The sequence below is a fragment of the Centropristis striata genome, chromosome 4, assembly GCF_030273125.1.
Source record: "Centropristis striata isolate RG_2023a ecotype Rhode Island chromosome 4, C.striata_1.0, whole genome shotgun sequence".
NCBI classification, from domain to species: Eukaryota; Metazoa; Chordata; class Actinopteri; order Perciformes; family Serranidae; genus Centropristis; species Centropristis striata.
In genome coordinates, this window is record NC_081520.1 from 22,174,015 (window position 1) to 22,191,744 (window position 17,730).

The following is a 17,730-nucleotide window of genomic DNA, read 5'->3' on the forward strand; positions in this document are numbered from 1 at the left end:
AGTTATTTTTGCAGTTAAGCAGAATTATCACAGATAATATATCAGAACAAAGACGGCGCATTAATTACCAAGGGCAATTTTTTGATGCACCAATTCGGTGGAGGCGAAACGAACAGGTTTGGACAAGACCCAGGAGCGCTACTAGGAAGAGAAGTAGGAGAGAAGTGTCTACGCTGTGTGAGCTCTTGGTGGTGTTGTGTGGCAGTGCTTCACAGTACTGTGGCGTGCCTACTTAATTGAATTTCACAGACTTTTGCTGCACTGTATGCACGCAGATTCCCCCCTAAAGACACTTGTCTAAACGCGGGCCTAAGTTTTTGTTTTTGATTCAGATACCAACTAGAATGTTGTCAACCTCCCTTTCAATAGAAACTGATGTAAATTGTCTTTTTGCACTATTTATTGATTTGCTGTCAATCATGTGAAACCAGATCTCACCTATAAAGAACGACTGGATTCAGAGAGAATACACTTAAAACAACCTTTACTGCATTGTCGCCACGTGTGTCTGTGTCCGGATTTGATCTAGTGTGAGATAAAAATGAACCCACGATCTGTTATAGCTGTGCTTCTCTGAGCAAACATGATGAATCGTATGACACGGAAACCTCAGGAGAAACTCACATGGCAAAAGTCATCTTGGTGACTCATTTATTTAACTTGGTAAATCTATTTAATTGGTAAATGTTGGTACAGAAGATTTCAAGAATTTGGATTTGTGAGCATTTGAAAATTAACGCAATCCATCATATAATAATACTTAAAGTGTTCAGGTGAGAATCAATCAGGTGAAAATAAAATATTGGCTCCGCTTTTTGATGTTCGCTTCATATCTACAAATTATTGATAAACACTGATCCATTCTTATACTCCCGAGGCTCAGAAACTGCACAAAAAAAAAAAAGATTCCCTTAGCTGAAAAGGAAATGACCTTCATAAATGAATATATTTTAAATTCACACTGATTCCTGACAAGATTTTGCTACACAAAGCTTGATTGCACAATTTTCATAACCAAATCTTTGAGTCACATTGATACAAGTGTGCTTTAGTACTGCCAGTGTACTGTAAACTGTAAAGACAGTGCGACCAGGCTGCTACGGAGGGACGATGAGTCTCAGGGTATGGTCCAGGGCGACGGCTGTGAGGCCCCACACTCGATGCTTCCCGTTACGGAACACTGGGAGGGTATATCCGTACTTGCTGCCAGTGCGGAAGTGTGTGTAGCCTCGGTTCTGAGGGTTGCACAAGTGGGACAAAGACATGGTGAAGATCTCCTCAACCTGGGACAGAAACAGGTAAAAGAAGCACAGGTTATCACTCAAGCTTAATAAAAAGCAATAAGAATAGAGGTATGTTTTTAAGCCATTTTTTTGCTTGTTTATTCATCTGTATTTTTTTTAGTTTTTTTGGCTCTTTGTACATTTTACTCTCTGTGGCCTTTTATTTCACTTCATAATAAAATAAGTCCTGTAGCTCTATGGATCAGATTAGAAGTGTGAACAACCCAAACATTTTTTTGCACTAAAAGACAATTATAATGTCCTAAATCATAAAAAAACAAAAACAATTTGAATTTCTATTATGAATACATTTTTAAAAATTGGAAGTGTCCATAAGTGTCATGAATATTATAAATAATTGTAAATAATTATAAAAAATAATTGGGTCTCCACATGCTATACATATTGAACTATTTACATTTTTCCAACCTCTCCTGTCCTGTCCTCTCTGCTCTGTGTTAACAGCCTGCAGTTCTGTCTGATTTTCAGTGAATGACAAATATTCACTGAAAATCAGACAGAACTGCAGGCTGTTTACACAGTGAGTCTGAGGAGAGCTGGATTTAATGTTTTTAACGATTTTTTAATGATTTATGTATGTAATGTTTTAAATTAGATATGTAGAATGAAGTGATTTTGACAGAAATATCAAAATTTTAAGCTTAATTTTTGGTTACTTTTTCTTTGGTATTGTTGAAGGACTGTCCGAAAGTTCCAATTCTGACGAAAAACAATGTATTTTTGGCAATTTTTCACAGGAACCATACGGTTCAGAGGGTTAATCAGAGTTGAGGAGAAATGTGCAGGTGATAAAAGCTGTTGGCTGGATGCCTGTACCTCTCCAGGGTTTGGTTTGAAGGACAACTCCTCTAGGGGCCCAAGGTTAGCCAGCACTGGAGCGATCATCATGCCTGACTGGATAAAGGCAACAAAAAACAAAGTCAGAATCGGACAAATTCAAGATTCAAATTGATAACATTTTGACATAATGATTAGTGTCGGTGAAAGTCATAGTGAATTGGCAGAAAATGAATTTAGATAATCAAATAAGAGTGGAAATGATTTATCTCTCATTGTTTTTAATACTATAGATGAATACTTCATAACCCCTCTTCAAAGCTAATAAAAATAAAATAATAAATTACAATCAAAGCAAAGTGACATGTGACAATGTCAGGTTTTCATTCCTGATTATCTAGGATATTATCATGATATTTACAGATAATCATGCTTTCTGTCAAATTGATTTTCAGCTTTGTTTATTGTGTATTTCACCTCTTTGGCCAAATCATTTATACTAAAAATATCATGGTTATCATCAATACCAGTATATACAATAAAAAAAAAAAACATTAAGGTAAAAGGTGTGGCAGCAAAAGTTGCCAAACACTTAATAAAACGACAGTAAACAACCCGAAGTTATTTTCTAGATAATTTCTTATAAAAAAAAAAAAAAAAAATATTTAGAAACATTTATTTTTATTAACTTAATATGATGGTAAATGTTTGCAACATTTGCACCATTTTTTTTTTACCTTAAATTGAAAGTTTCACTGTAAGAAAACAGAAAGTTGCCTTAATTTTAAATATTTGTATTTTTACATAGAAATCACTGTCATTTAACATTCAGGAACATAAAGCAATTGAATACTGTAAAAAACAACAACCTAGAATGTCCCATTATACTAATTTATAGATTTAAATTTCCAGTTCATGGTTAATATTTGTAATAAAAGTAATTTACTTTTTTATGGCATTTACACTTAATGCAGAAAAAAAACAAAAAATCCTTAAAATAAAAAATATATATACAGTGTATCACATCAGACTGTACTTATAAAAATAAATAATTCCATCTTGACATTTTAAATGAATTAATTTAGTATAAAACAGTTATTTTCAAGATTTTTTAAAAATAAAATATTAATATAAAGATACAGATAATGTACAGTAAATGTCTGTATTTCAAAAAATATACTAAATCTGTGTAATAATAAAAACTTTTTTTTTTACCTTAAATTGAAAGTTTTACTGTAAGAAAACAGAAAGTTGCCTTTAGTTTTACATGTGTAGTTTTTATATAGAAATCACTGTCATTTAACATTCAAGATCATTAAGCAATTGAATACTGTAAAAAAAAAAATCTAAATGTCCCATTATATTAAATTACAGATTTAAATTTCTACCGTGTATCACGCCATATTTATATAAAATGAATAATTCCATCTTGACATTTTAAATCAATACATAAAGTTCTGCCAATTAGTGTAATTTCACTGTTAAAGACATGACAGCAGTGCTTGAACTCACCATGTCCCTGAGAGGCTTCAAGATGCCCCAGACACTCTCTGTCGCTACGGAAACACCCAGCTCCTCCCTGGCTTCCCTCAGCGCTGTTGCCACCACGTCTCTATCTGATGGATCGCTCTTTCCTCCTGCGAAGCTACAAATAAACAATGAACTGAGTACAGATGCAGCACTCTGCTGGAGAGTGAAAACAATGCTGGTTCCAGCCTGCCACTTACCTGACATCTCCCTTGTGTCTGCCCTTCAGTGTGCTGGAGCGAAGAGTGAAGAGAAACGCCGGCTCCCCTTTGACGGAGCACAGAGAGACCAGGATTGACGCACATCTGCCCTGGTTCTTTCCTTGGTTCTGACTTGCCCCCTTGTCCACCTCGTATTGCTTCAAATTGGGCCCCAGAATCTGTCGGCACCTGGTTTCATTCTTTAGGGTTAAACAGTCTCTCCAGAGGTCTGCCACATGAGGGGCTGCTTGATGAAGTGCTCTTGTTTTATTAAAAGAGGGCTGTTGTGTACTGTGGAAGTGGTTTGAAATCAATTGCATATGTGTCAACGAGCTAAAATGTCTAGCAAAGTGCTGTCTGCAGTATAAATGGCTTTGAGGAAAGTTAAACTGAGTCTTATAACTGAAACTGAGTGAAGGTTGGCAAATGTCCCAAGACCTTCTCTGGGGTTGAAGGCAAGTTGTGTTGATTAAACAGTTCTTGTAAGGGCTCACAGCTTTAAAGTTTTTACCTAAACCTTTCACATCAGTGCATTTCCAAGAGTCAGACGCTTCTTGGTTGGCTTTTGCAGAGACAGAAACCTGAGGGAGGTGATGACGACTGCACAGAATAGCTTTGGATGGGAGGTTTTGAAATGAAGCCTTTCTGGCCTTTTGATTATCACAGTCCAAGTTAAATAAAGACAGCTGTGTTGAATGGGAAACCGTCTCAGTAGACAACAACGATGACCTCTCCTTACTTCCAGAGATCCCCTCATATCTCCTTTTCTTTACATCTCTTGCACCCTGCCATCCAGCAGCAGTGAGCTCAGAGAAAGCAGAGACGTGGGATTCTCTCAACAGCAGCAACGGCCTTATAGGACACGACCAAATCAGGACCTGGGGGCCCCTAAACATCCTGTAAAAAGAAACAGAAACATACAAAAAACCTTCTGAACCACAATCTATTTCAGGCTATTTTTACTCTTTTTTTATTTTTACATTTTACTCACTGTGACCTTGTATGTCACAGCAATATATACGTCCTGCAGCTCTATGGAATCAGCACAATCATGGCTAGAAAAGGAAACCACTAAAAAATGCTCTTCTTCTGTAGCATATAGCACTCCTGTAGCGATTACAGTTGGCACAGTTTACAGTAAAGTTATGTACTTATTAGTTACTGTGATCTAAGGCAAGTACCATCAGGTTGAATGCACTTATTGTAAGTCGGTTTTGGACAAAAGCATCAGCCAAATGACATGTAATGTAAAAAAAAAGTGTATTTCGTACAGAATAACACAGTTATGACATAAATCATAAAAAAGCAAAAACAAAGTTGAATTTCTCAACCTCTTCTGTCCTCTCCCCTCAGCTCTGTGTAAACAGCATGCAGTTCTGTCTGATTTTCAGTAAATATTTGTCACGTGGCAGTTCGTCTCAGCAGAATCGATCATGGCTTCAGTGTGACAGAATTTAATATTTTTCACAGCATCTAATTATTCCAAATGGTTTATTTTTAATGCCACATGGCTCCTCCTGCAGAGGAGGAGTGATAACGTCTATTGAGGTCAAAACAAGCTGATCCGAAGCAGAAGTTTGCCCAAACTTAACACGACTGTAATACTTAAACGCAACCCTCTTCTCAGAGCTGTTACGGATCTGGAAAACGTATTTAATCTAAACTTAAATGTACCAAATCCACAAAGTTGAGCTGTTTGCTGTAGTTGTTGACTACTTCTGTCCCTGTCAAACTTTGGCTTACTAGCAACAGTCGCTAGTTAGCTTGTTTAGCTGAGTTTTGTTAGCATACATTACGCCATATGTTTTATTTAATCACACTGGGTTGAGGTGTCACGGTTGTTGGCTCCTCAAACTTAAATGTTCAAAATCTAGTTTAGTGGCCATCGAGGTCTTTTTGCTCTAAAACCAGATGTCGAAGTGTTGCTACGCAGGCTAACAAGCATGCTAAAACGTTAGCATTAACTGGAAAAACAAAACAAGATTAAAGCCAAACTTAAAACGGGAAGGGTCTCTCACGTCCTGCGCGAAGCCACAAAACACGCCAGTAAGCAGTTGTCAAAGTTAAGGTGTAATCTGAAAGCGGAAAACACTCACCTTGAAAGTTGAATCAACATCAGCTGGCTGCTCGCCCAGCTAGCCGGCTGCCACTATTCAATATGGCGCCTGGCAGCTTCATGCGCGTCACTGTTGCCCTCACTGCGCCGTGGTGACGTGACGCCAAACTCCTTTCACAACTTCACAAACAACTCTTTGGCGTGTGTTTACTGCTTACAGATACAGGGTGGAGGTGAGAGAGAATATTCACATTATTTACTCTTTAAATCACAAGGGAAACCCATCATTGTTTGCAAATTTGCATCAATACTCAGCTTTTCAGAAGGGGAAAAACCAGTCTGTCCTCATTGGAGTCCACATCAACCAGGCAGAGACTAAGACTCTTTTTCAATAGATTTGTTTTCAAATAGGAGTCCTAATATCAATGTTTGTCTCAAATTCTTAACATCAATGATTTTTCATAGTTAAGATAAAGTTTCACAGTAACATAAAGTAGCCATTAGTTCATGAGGCCTATCATTTTTAACTTGTCAAACTGGGAAGCACCTGTGACATAAGCATGGGAAAATCCTCACCTCACCTGCTTTACCAGCCCCACCCTGAGTGCATGTTGCCTTAGTTTTTAAGCAGCATGAGTTTCATCTGAACTGGCATTTGAGCCTTCCCACCTTTCTGTGTTTTTGCTTTAACTTAAAAGGCCTGCCAGTAGTATTTCTAGCTCTGTAAACTATTCAAACAGCGAAGCAAGCGTGTGGTTTTCCATTCATCCCCCAAGAAATCATCCTTCTCCATTCCACCCAGTACCACATGGCCTCAGCCTGGTCCGAAGAGGAGACCTTCATCTGCTCAGTATGCCTGGACACCCTAAAGGACCCGGCCACTCTACCCTGTGGACATTCATACTGCTTGGCGTGTATCCAGAGCCACTGGGACAAGAAAAACAGTGCTGGTCATTACAACTGCCCCCAATGTAGGCAAGTCTTCAACCCTCGACCCTCGCTGGCGAAGAGCACAGTGCTAGTGGAAGCTATGGAAAAACTGCGAACCAACAGCCTCAAGCAAAACTCCTCCACATCTGTGTCCTCTGCCCTGCCGTCGATGCCTGTCTACCTGGAGGTCCTGCCAGATATTGGGCCGCGAAAAGGCAGCGTGTACCCTCAGCTCCCCACAGTGGAGCCCAGGCCCTGCCCTCGACACAACCGACCCCTGGACCTGTTTTGCCAGGAAGACAGAGAGTGTGTGTGTGAGTTGTGTTGCCAGCATGAACACAAGGGACATCGTGTGCTCAAACCTGAGGAAGAGAGGATGGACAGACAGGTATGCAACGATCACTGGGGTGATATTATCAGTTCAGCTCTTTTATATTTTCTTTTTCTCTCATGTTGGTTTTGGTGTTTAAGAGGAGGCACATGTGCATCTACTGCGTTGACACCCTTCCAACATGTAGCTGAACTTGAAATACTTGTAAAATTGTTTTTACTAGACATTCCTGTGTGGAAGGGTTCTTCCTTATCGCAAACGACTCATCAAAAAGTACAATATTACATTGTAGTATAGTGTAGTATTCTTTTGCTATCGTGTGTGTGTGTGTGTGTGTGTGTGTGTGTGTGTGTGTGTGTGTGGTGTGTAAAAGGCCCAACATCTTACCTAAACAGCAGCAAAATACACTTTATTATCAATCTCTGTGTGATTGCTTTTTGTCTCTTTGTGACTGTTTGCCTCTCTTTGTAGTTGTTGGGTCTATAAGTAGTCTTCATGGTGTTTTATGTTTCTTTATGGTCATTTTGATTTTCTTCTTGTCTTTTTTGGGGGGTCCCTGAGACACTTTGACCCCCTGGACATGGGCCCAGTCGACAGTGTTGTCAGATTGCACAATTGGGCTGGTTTGACTTGTATTGTGCAGGCAGAATCTGGGCCGGTTACCAAGAGTTGGGTGGGTCTTTAATTATAATAAAAATTTAAAAATAAATTTAAAACATTTAAAAATGTTATATATATATATATATATATATATATACACCATTTTTATTGTTTACTTTCTAACCGTAACCGCAGTAGGCCTGTTCAGCCGTTGTTGCAAGTCCCATTGTAGGTTTTTGATATCTCACAGCAGCTGTTTTGTATTTCATTGTCGTTGTTCTGTGTCTGTCTGGAATTGTTTTGTGTCTCCTTGTCCCTTTTCATAGTCGTAATGTGTTTCTTTGTGTCTCTTTGCAGCTGTTGTCATCTCTTTGTGGTGTATTATTACTTTTTTAAGTCTCTCCTGGTTGACACGCATTGGCACTGTTTGGTAATCCATCCATATGTCTGTCTAGAAAGAGCTTGTCCAGATGCAGATGGACACACAGAAGAGAACCCAGGAGACTGAAAAGAGGCTGATGGAGATCCCACATGTTGCCCGCCAACACAAGGTATGTACAATATGATTGTTTGGTGTAGAAATCTAAGTCTTCATTTCTTTCCTGATTTTTTTTTTCTTCTCCTCTTCTCTGCACACTCCCAGGCCTTGGTGCAGGCTCTGCAGCAGGAGAGCACAGATTTATTCTCTGAGCTGATGAAGAGTGTGAATCTAACAGGCATCCAGGTCGGCGAGGTCCTCAGCACTCATGAGACATCCTTAGGCAGTCAGGTGGAGGGGCAGATCCACAGGCTGGAGCAGGAGGTCGCATCACTGCGCTGGAAGACTGAGGAGCTGAGCAGGCTGGCTGACATGCAGGACGACATCTGCTTCTTAAAGGTAATTGGCGTGAGGCAGGGTGTTGATGGAAAGGTTCATCAATAAAATTGGAACAGGTGATTTTAATTGTAATACTTTGTGTCATTTATTCGGAAGAATTTCCTCATCATGGAGCCGCTGGGTCTGACAGCTGCCGAAGGAGAGTACACACTGGGTCGGCAAGAAGAGGTGGTAGCATCTGTTCGCTCAACCATGAAAGAACTACAACAGTCAATACAGGATCAATGCAAAGCCAGCCTGGCCAAGATCAACACATTACGTCAGTATTCCTCTTCCTCTCTTCTCTCCTCTCCTCTTCGCCTCACTTCTCTTTTCTTCTTCAGACACTCAAAATTTTGCCTTTCTTTGTAGTGAATCCTGATCCTGTGGCTTCAGCACCCAGTGGTGCAGCAGCGCCATGCTCTGCAGAAGCTGATATCAGTGGTCAGGCCTCACGAAACACAGGTACGGTACCTTAAAATCACCAAGTGGCAGGACATTGGGGGCGAGAACATAACACATTTAAGCTGAGAACACGTTTGTTGTAACAAGTTTTCACAACTCTTCCATTCTTTCCTGTAGTCTATGAGATGACGACAGATCCTCCACCTTTGCCCCCTCCACGACCCCAAGGTAAGTTACTTTACAAACTTAGCATTAGAAAAAAGGTGTGAATGTGACTCTTTGAAAGTCCCAGAGTTTAGATTTTTTGCTTCATCTATTCATTTCTTTGCCCTCCAGGGCACAAGGATTCATCCAAACGTCCTGTGTTTCCTCAAGGTGAGAATAAGAAAGTCTGCTACAGCACATGAAAAACAAGTCAGTGATGTTTGAAGTCATCAGGGGTGGGAAAAGTATTTAGATCCTTTACTTAAGCAAAAGTACTAATCCCACACTGTGAAATTACACCTCTACAACAAAAAAGTCTTGCATTCAAAACTTACTCAAGTAAAAGCACAAAATTATCAGCACCAGTACCAAAAGTAAAAGTAGAATGGACCCACTCAGATTGTTTTATATATTCTAAATATATTATTGAATTGTTTTTATTATGGATGCATGTAAGCAATGTTTTACTGTTACTGGCTCATTTAACAATGTAATGTACTTTCATGTGGTTTAATTTATAAACATGCTTAATCATTTTATATTGATCATATTTATCATGTTAAATCTTGACCTGGAAAGTAACTAAAGCTGTCAGCTAAATGTAGTGGAGTAAAATGTACAATGTTTGCCTCTAAAATGTAGTGATGTAGAAGTATAAAGTTACAAATCTTGAAATACTCAAGTAAAGCACAAGTTTCTCAAAATTGTACTTAAGTACAGTACTTGAGTATGTGTACTTAGTTACATTCCACTAGTGGATCATGGAGTTGAGATTTCATTTGGTTCATCTGTTTTTTTTGTTTGCTCTCCCCTCATCTCTCTGGACATAAAGCTTCAGCACCACCTCCACCTTTCCCTCCTTCTCAACCTCCAGGTAACTACAAAAGCATCAGAAGTCACCTGTAAATAACGAAATACATCCCCATGGAGACGTAGAAATGGTTGACTTTTGATCCCTGATTTGATGTATTAAAATTGTATTTTTCCCCCTCTTAGCAGCAGCTCCTGTAACAACAGTGGGACTTGTAAAAGCAGAACCAAAGACAAGAGAAGAATTACTAAAATGTGGGTCCATCATGCTCCACAATATGAAACTGGGCTTAAAACATATGCATCGTTACTGAAATGCATCCATTTCTCTTCAGTTCACTTTGAACCCACCATGGATACCAACACGGTGTATCGCCACGTGCTGCTGTCCGACGGAGGTCGTAAGGCCACGATGCGAGCTGAGAACCTGAACCTGCCGGACCACCCTGAGCGCTTTCAGTTCTGGAGACAGGTTCTGTGCAGAGAGCCCCTGGCAGGGAGCCCGTACTACTGGGAGGTGGAGTGGACCGGCCAGAAGGTGGATACTTCAGCATCAGAGGGGAAATGGGTTGTTTCAGACAGGCGCATGCTGCATACAATATATATATTCCTGAAGATCATTGTGGAATTTGGCTTTTATTTAAACGTAAAGCACTAAACTGGACCACAAATGAGACCTGTGGATACATGGTCTGTGGATTTTAGAGTCCCTTTTGCCCAAATTACAGTTTAGTGAATGCATATCCAGCCACAGAATGTGACAGAAATTTACCATATTACGTTACAAGGTTTTAAAAAGTTAATTATTTATTATTATAATAATAATAATAATAACAACAATAATATATAATTATTTATCATTTTATTTAAAATATTATCCATGAAATGGAACTTTGAAATTAAATATATTTATTATATTATTTATTAATTTAATGGGACATTATAGATTTTTTTTTTAAAAGTTTTATTCAATTGCTTAATGGTCTTGAATGTTAAATTACAGTTAATGTAAAAATCAAATCAAATCATATTGCTGAATGTAAAATGAAGACAACTTTCAGTTCTTTTAAAGTAAAACTTTACATTTATTGTTAACAAAAAATTAAATAAAAAAACACCATGAAATAACAGTAGCAACAGTACAGACAATTTAAATTAATTTAAAAATACAGATTTGCCTTTTTATGGCCTTTTTATGGCATTAGCACTTAATGTAGAAAAACAAGAGAAACTCTCAGTGAGTCAGTCCATGACTGGATTATCAGAACAGCAACTGGATGTATTACCATCAAATTTGGTTCACAAAATCCTGCTTCTTTTCCTAATCAAGTTTTTTTCCTGTCCCATAATGCAGATCACCATCGGTGTGGCCTATAAGGAGATGGAGCGTAAGGGTTCTGATGACAGCAGCCGTTTGGGCCACAACCCTCAGTCCTGGAGCTTGTACTGGTCTGGGACCGGTTTCTCCTTCTGGCACGACGGCCAGGAGAAACAGCTGGGCTCGTCTAAGGCCCGGCATATTGGCGTCTATCTGGACCAGCATGCAGGAATTCTGGCCTTTTACCGCATCAACCACAACAAGGCCGATCTCATCCACCAGCACCAGAGCCAGTTCACCGGCCCTCTGTACCCAGGGTTCAGGTTCTGGGCTGGGGTCGGGGCCACAGTGATTCTTTGCCAGTTGGACTGAGGTGAATACAAATGATGGTGTGTTTTGACATAACCTGCTCGTCTGGTTAGAAGCATATTGAAAATGTATTAACCCATTGGTATCACGATGGACATTTTCGACCAAATTTGTAATTTTTCAGTTATGTTTTGGCAATAACTTTGGCTGTGATACTGCATATGGCATGAGTTCAAATTTCATTTTTTATAATGGGTGTATAATACACTGTGTACACATTTACTACCTTTTAAGGCCATTAAAGCCAAAAATGTCCACTTCCAAAAAAAAAAATGCTTAAACTTAACATATTATTATTATTTTTTTAACATTTTTTTCTGCATAAACCTCAAACAACTTCTGCTCTGCTCAAAACTACCAAGCCTTCAAAGATTTTGAGGATTTTAACCCTTTAAATGCCCGTTTGATTACATGATGTCACTGTTTTTCAAAGAAAAAAGTCCATTCTGTTGCAGGATTCTTTGTGGGGTTTTAATAAAAAAACACCAGTGACATTGTGTCATCAAACTGGCATTTAAAGGGTTAAGATGCTTTTTAAAGCATTTTTTTTGGTAGTGGACATTCTTGGCTTTAATGGCCTCAAAGGGTAGTGAATTAATGTGATCCCAGACGGTTAAGGAAGTCCAAAACTCTTCCTGGTCCAGAGATCCTGCAAGAGAAAAAAAAACCCACAAACGTTCAGTCATGTCTGGTTCTCTTATTAGTCTGTTTACTCCAGCCTATATTGATATGATGTACATTTTCCAGAAGGCTTTTGTATGTTAATAAAATAGCAACAAACACACACATTTCATACACCTTCTTCACATATTGTATTTTGGCCTTAATCTTAACATCTCTTAAAGCATAACTAAGCTGTAAATTATGGCTGTTGATGGATTGAATAGCCTTCAGTAACACTGCAGTCACAATATCACAATTGTTAACATTAATACAGTAGTATTATTACAAGACATATATACTCATTCAATACCGCAGCAACAAGAGAAAAAAGGTCTTTATCACACAAAATAGGATTATTACCAACCTGCACATAGTACTGTTACAGAAAAAGTTGCTGAATACATAAGATAAGATAAGAAAAGATAAGATAGAACTTTATTAATCCTGAAGGAAATTCTGGTTCCAGATTGCCCCTAAAGTTACAAAGTCAATTACAAAAACAATCACAATATAGGAAAAACAATGAACAAAATAGGTAATATAAATATAAATATTAAAATAAAGTGGTTAAGGAGTAATACAGAATAGCAATTAAAATGATTTTAACTAAAATGAAACGTTTTCTCTACCCTGTAGGCCTACATGTTCTTTATTTCATAATTATTGTTTTTTGTATTATTTCTTCTCCAATGTTGTTTCACATGTAAACAGCACAGTGGTTCTCTCTGTATAAATAAAGCATAAATAAATTGATTGTATACTGACTGTAGATCTGTTGTTTGTATTAATACTTTACTTTAGCCACCCTTACTCAGTAATACTGTGAATGTCATCGAGGCTAACACAGATTATGTAAGCATACTTCTCTGACTGCAGCGCCTGGAACACTGCTGATCTTATCTTTGACTGTCACACTTTGGTGACCTGGATGCTCTCAAAGTCCCTTTCCATTCACAAGTTATCCGTGGTAACTTTAGTATTCCCACATGGATTTGCAAAAAAACTGTTTAACCTTCATTGGTCTTTTGTCCACACAGTCCTTTCTCCTGACACGGCTAGGATTGTTATTTAGTAATCTTAACGTGGTCTTGTATTTCACTGCAATAAAGTTTTAAAAACCGCAAGTTGAATTTCTCCGATACATTAAAAACAAATTTTGGAATAAAATGGAATGTGTATATATACAACCTCTCCTGTCTTCTCCTCTCTGCAAACTGATTTTCAGTTAATATTTGTCACACCGTTCGTCTCAGCAGAATCAATCATGACTTCACAGTGTCACAGAGGAGCAGAATTTAATGTTTTTAACAGGATCTAGTTATTCCAAATAGTTTCTTTTTGGTGATGTTTTAAATGAGACATGTAGAATATTGTCTCAACTCCTCCATCATTGGATGAAACATTTTTGTCTTTTCCCTTGATCCAAACACCCAGAAGCATAGCCTTGCTTTGTGCTGGTAAACTCAAGTAATCTAACACTATTCACAGGAGGAAAATGAATCCCTCATTTAACAAGTGATGGCAACAGCTTGTTGTGTCCTGCCCTGATTGAGAAGTTGGCCAAAATACACAGATATAATCACCACTGAAAACATGGCTTCTGTAATACAAAATATATATCTTTGATTGGCAATTAAAACACATCTGGTATACAGTTACAGTAATGCAATGTTAGTGGTCAACATGTAGTTCACTGTAATTGCCACTTAAGTAAACAATGAAAGTTATTTTACAGAAAATTTATTTTAAAATGCAATAAAATGCAATATATATATATATATATATATATATATATATATATATATGTGTGTGTGTGTGTAGAATAACTAAAGGTTTTCTTGACTTTAATATTCTTTTTTATTCTTTTTTTCATTAAATTTAAAGTTTTGCTGTAAAAAACCAAAGTTGCCTTAATTTTACATTCAGCAATATAATGTGTCTCGTTAATATTTTGTTTTTTGTTTTTAATTAAAGTGTAATTTAACATTAAACGCCATTAAGCAATTGAATAATACTGTAAAAAAAAACATATCTCATTATATTATTTTACAGGTTTCAACTTATATTGTATAGTTAATATTTTAAATATATAGTAATAAGTATATAATAATATTATTAATAATAATAATAATAATAATAATAATAATAATAATAATATATTATTATTTGCACTTTATGTAAAAATAATAATAATTGGGTACAGTTCTGCAAAATTACTTTTTTTCTTTTACAGGGCAGAGTGACATATCAATCAATCTGAGTTTAACTCTACTCTCTTGCTATATGAACAGGAGATCACTTTGAACCAATCGGCACAATATTTTCAGCTGTAGACTGACAAGTCAGACTATCTTTGATGCACAATATAGCATCACACACACACACACACACACACAAACACACACACACACAGAGGGGAAAAACATCTTTGTGTGCTGATGGGAACACTTGACACAAATACATGGACAGTTTGCCTCAGAGGACAGATGATACCTGACCTACATCGACAACACAAAGCCTTGCAGGGTGTGTGTGTGTGTGTGTGTGTGTGTGTGTGTGTGTGTGTGTGTGAAGCCCCCAGTCAAACTGTCAAACAAATTGAGTTGAGGTGTTCAGATGTATACATTTACAGGAATGAAGGTGGACTATAGGGGAAACAGGGAGGAGCTACAGAACAGTATAGACGGGACACATACATATATAAATAGGTGTCACTCTTGACCTTCAGTCTATCATCTTCTGTCCTCTTGAAACCATCATCAGTTGCCAGCATCACCATGCGAGGTGAGATATAATTAAACCTAACATTTAAAAAGTTTATATTCTCAGTGTTATCATTGTTTCTGGTTTACATGTCTTCTTCTTCTTCTTCTTTTTCCACAGCTATTATTGTGTTGTGTCTTTTGGAGGCAGCCCTTATCCAGGCTCAGTATTCCTGGTTGGGAACCGGCCAAAAGACTGATGACACTGGTCCTGAAGATCGTGAGAATTTGTTTATTATAAGTAAAATCATAAGACTTGTGTGCACATTCTGTCATCTGCAACCTGTTGTGCTTCTGTGTGTTCAGCGTGTCTCACAGACCGGGCGTCGTGTGGCTGCTGTCTGATGCAGCAACAGGTACACAGGATGAAGAAGTTCTTCAACATGAGCCTCAATGAGATGGAGCAGGAACTGACGAAGACAAAGAATATCCTCAACAACATCCGAGGTGAGACAAGTGCATGAGTTACACACACTAGGAAAGAGTGAAGGTCGCCACCGCAACAACAATAATTTATTGGTGGATTTAGATAAACATAAATCATTAGAAACTAAAAACAAACATGGATTTAAAGACTGTTTTTTTGTATTTTTCTCTGTTTATTCCAATGGACGGAGAATCTGAGCATGTGAAACCACCAATAGTGAAAATGACAATACATTTTTTTCAACAGGAATATGAGTTTATTGAGACTGATTTACTTATGTGAATGTAAAAGCAATGCTTTAAAACACATTTCATATATATTTTTGCATTATTTTAACAACATTTTAAATCAATATATTATTATCTCCAGAAAAAAGCATGTTCAAAGTTTTCTGAGTTGTATGGATGTGTTTTGAAGTGACCCTTTTATTAGAAAATTAATTCAAAATAGTCATAAATAAATCAAAACTGGACTTCCATATATTATTTCTGCATTTCCCTTCCAGTAACATTCAGATCCCTCATCCATTCTAAGGGATGGATTTTACTTTTTTAAAAATCGTTAAGCTTTAAAAAACTATAAATCTTTCATATACTATTTTTACATATTACACATAACAATATGACATCTCATGTTTCTTTTAAAAACAGTTTACATCCTCTCTAAACCCCACACCCTAAAAAGTTTTTTTTGAAAGGTTGCCAAAAGACACACTGTTTCTTGTGGAAAGAATTTGAACTTTCCAACAGTCATTGAACAGATAGTAGGTTACAAAGGTTTCAGTTAGAAAAAGTAACCAAGCAAAGCTTAAAGTTGTGAAATTTCTGTGAAAATCACTTTATTCTACATGTCTCATTAAAAATGTCAGCAAAAATAAACCGTTTGGAATAACTAGATCCTGTTAAAAACTTTAAATACTGCTCTCCCTAGAGACACACTGAAGTCATGATTGATTCTGCCAAGATGAAGGATCATGTGACAAATATTCACTGAAAATCAGACACAACTGCAGGCTGTTTACACAGAGCAGAGAGGAGAGGAAAGGAGAGGTTGCAGGTAGAGGTTGGAAAAATGCAAATAGTTCAATATGTATAGCATGTGGAGGACACTTGTGGCACTTGAAAAAAGCGTTATATAAATTTCATTTTATTCCATTTTCAAAAAAGTTTTTATCAGAGAAATTCAATATATATATATATATATATATATATATATATATATATATATATAGACACACACACACACACACACACACACATATGTAAAGAGAGAAAGAAAGAAAACACCTTGAACTGAAACACCTTGAGGTTCAGAAGATTAAATAATTGTGTAGATTTGGGTAGACTAAGATGAGATAAATCATAGATCTAAACACCCTTGTAAAGTTATGTTCATAGGAATGAATGAGGGGTCTGAATGGGTTATTGAATGAAAGAGCTCTCACACTCTGTCATGTCATCCAATCTACTGGCTGTAACTTTGTTTCTCTCTTCCACTCTGCGTCTCCAGCCAGCCGCAGCGCCTTCTCCGTCTCTATGACCAGTCAAAGCAAACTGAACTGCTACGGCCCCTTCCGCGACGACAGGCTCATCGTCTACAAACACATCTTCATCAACCTGGGCGGCAGCTACAGCGACAAGACCGGCATCTTCACTGTCCCGCGCTCCGGCGTCTACAGCTTCGCCCTCACCGTCTACAGTGACGCCGGCTCTCCTGGTAACACCTTGGCTGCCTGCGCAGGTCTGCTGGTGAATGGCCAGGTGGTGGCAGGACCCAGAGAAAAGAATATGCAAGACCAAGAGGACAGTGCCACCATTGTTGTGGCCCTCCACCTGAAGGCTGGGGACAAGGTGGCTGTCAACCTGCCCATTGGATGTTTCCTCTGCGACGACAGCAGCCACTATAACACTTTCACGGGTTTCCTGCTGTATGCTACTGACTAATTAAGGGGAATGTAGCTGCTCTGTGATTTGTACCAACTCTTATCTTATTGATGAGGTTTGAGTCCCACACATTGAGTCTGTCTGTGGTGACAGTTCTCGTCTGTAGCCCTTTAATCTATCTGCCCTTTTTTACTCTCATCCACCTTGACAATTCTTTGTTTCTGTTGTTCGTCATGTTCCACTGACAAAACAAGGTTTAATTCAGTCTTTTCAAACATAAATAACTTCAAAATGTTACATATCTGTGT

The 17,730-nt window shown here is 37.8% G+C and overlaps 3 protein-coding genes across 5 annotated transcripts; 2 read left to right on the plus strand and 1 right to left on the minus strand.

Annotated features, from left to right (window-relative positions):
• Window positions 1–637: 637 nt before the first annotated feature.
• Window positions 638–6,031, minus strand: nudt8 (nudix (nucleoside diphosphate linked moiety X)-type motif 8). 3 transcript variants are annotated; one of them, XR_009394156.1, is made up of 6 exons: window positions 5,905–6,030; window positions 3,809–4,705; window positions 3,594–3,726; window positions 3,297–3,314; window positions 2,121–2,198; window positions 1,253–1,283 (listed from the first exon to the last, which is right to left on the minus strand). XR_009394156.1 is itself a non-coding variant. In XM_059331302.1 (5 exons), the coding sequence occupies exons 1-5, from the start codon at window positions 5,922–5,924 to the stop codon at window positions 1,098–1,100; spliced, it is 1,314 nt and encodes a 437-aa protein (XP_059187285.1). In that variant the 5' UTR covers window positions 5,925–6,031; the 3' UTR covers window positions 638–1,097. The 3 variants fall into 3 exon arrangements, 2 of the variants coding, with proteins under 2 accessions (XP_059187285.1, XP_059187286.1); XM_059331302.1 differs by lacking the exon at window positions 3,297–3,314 and having other exon boundaries at window positions 638–1,283; window positions 5,905–6,031; XM_059331303.1 differs by lacking the exons at window positions 1,253–1,283; window positions 2,121–2,198 and adding an exon at window positions 2,827–2,836.
• Window positions 6,032–6,126: 95 nt separating this feature from the next.
• Window positions 6,127–13,478, plus strand: ftr86 (finTRIM family, member 86). Its single transcript, XM_059331300.1, has 11 exons — window positions 6,127–7,182; window positions 8,181–8,276; window positions 8,369–8,602; window positions 8,699–8,861; window positions 8,954–9,046; window positions 9,164–9,214; window positions 9,323–9,361; window positions 10,023–10,064; window positions 10,187–10,255; window positions 10,336–10,538; window positions 11,355–13,478. The coding sequence occupies exons 1-11, from the start codon at window positions 6,673–6,675 to the stop codon at window positions 11,688–11,690; spliced, it is 1,836 nt and encodes a 611-aa protein (XP_059187283.1). The 5' UTR covers window positions 6,127–6,672; the 3' UTR covers window positions 11,691–13,478.
• A 1,760-nt stretch (window positions 13,479–15,238) lies between these two features.
• Window positions 15,239–17,730, plus strand: LOC131970513 (complement C1q-like protein 4; the record flags this gene model as incomplete). Its single annotated transcript, XM_059331926.1, has 3 exons — window positions 15,239–15,332; window positions 15,419–15,559; window positions 17,049–17,730. Coding segments are annotated over 3 exons (669 nt in total), but the record flags the coding sequence as incomplete, so codon positions are not given.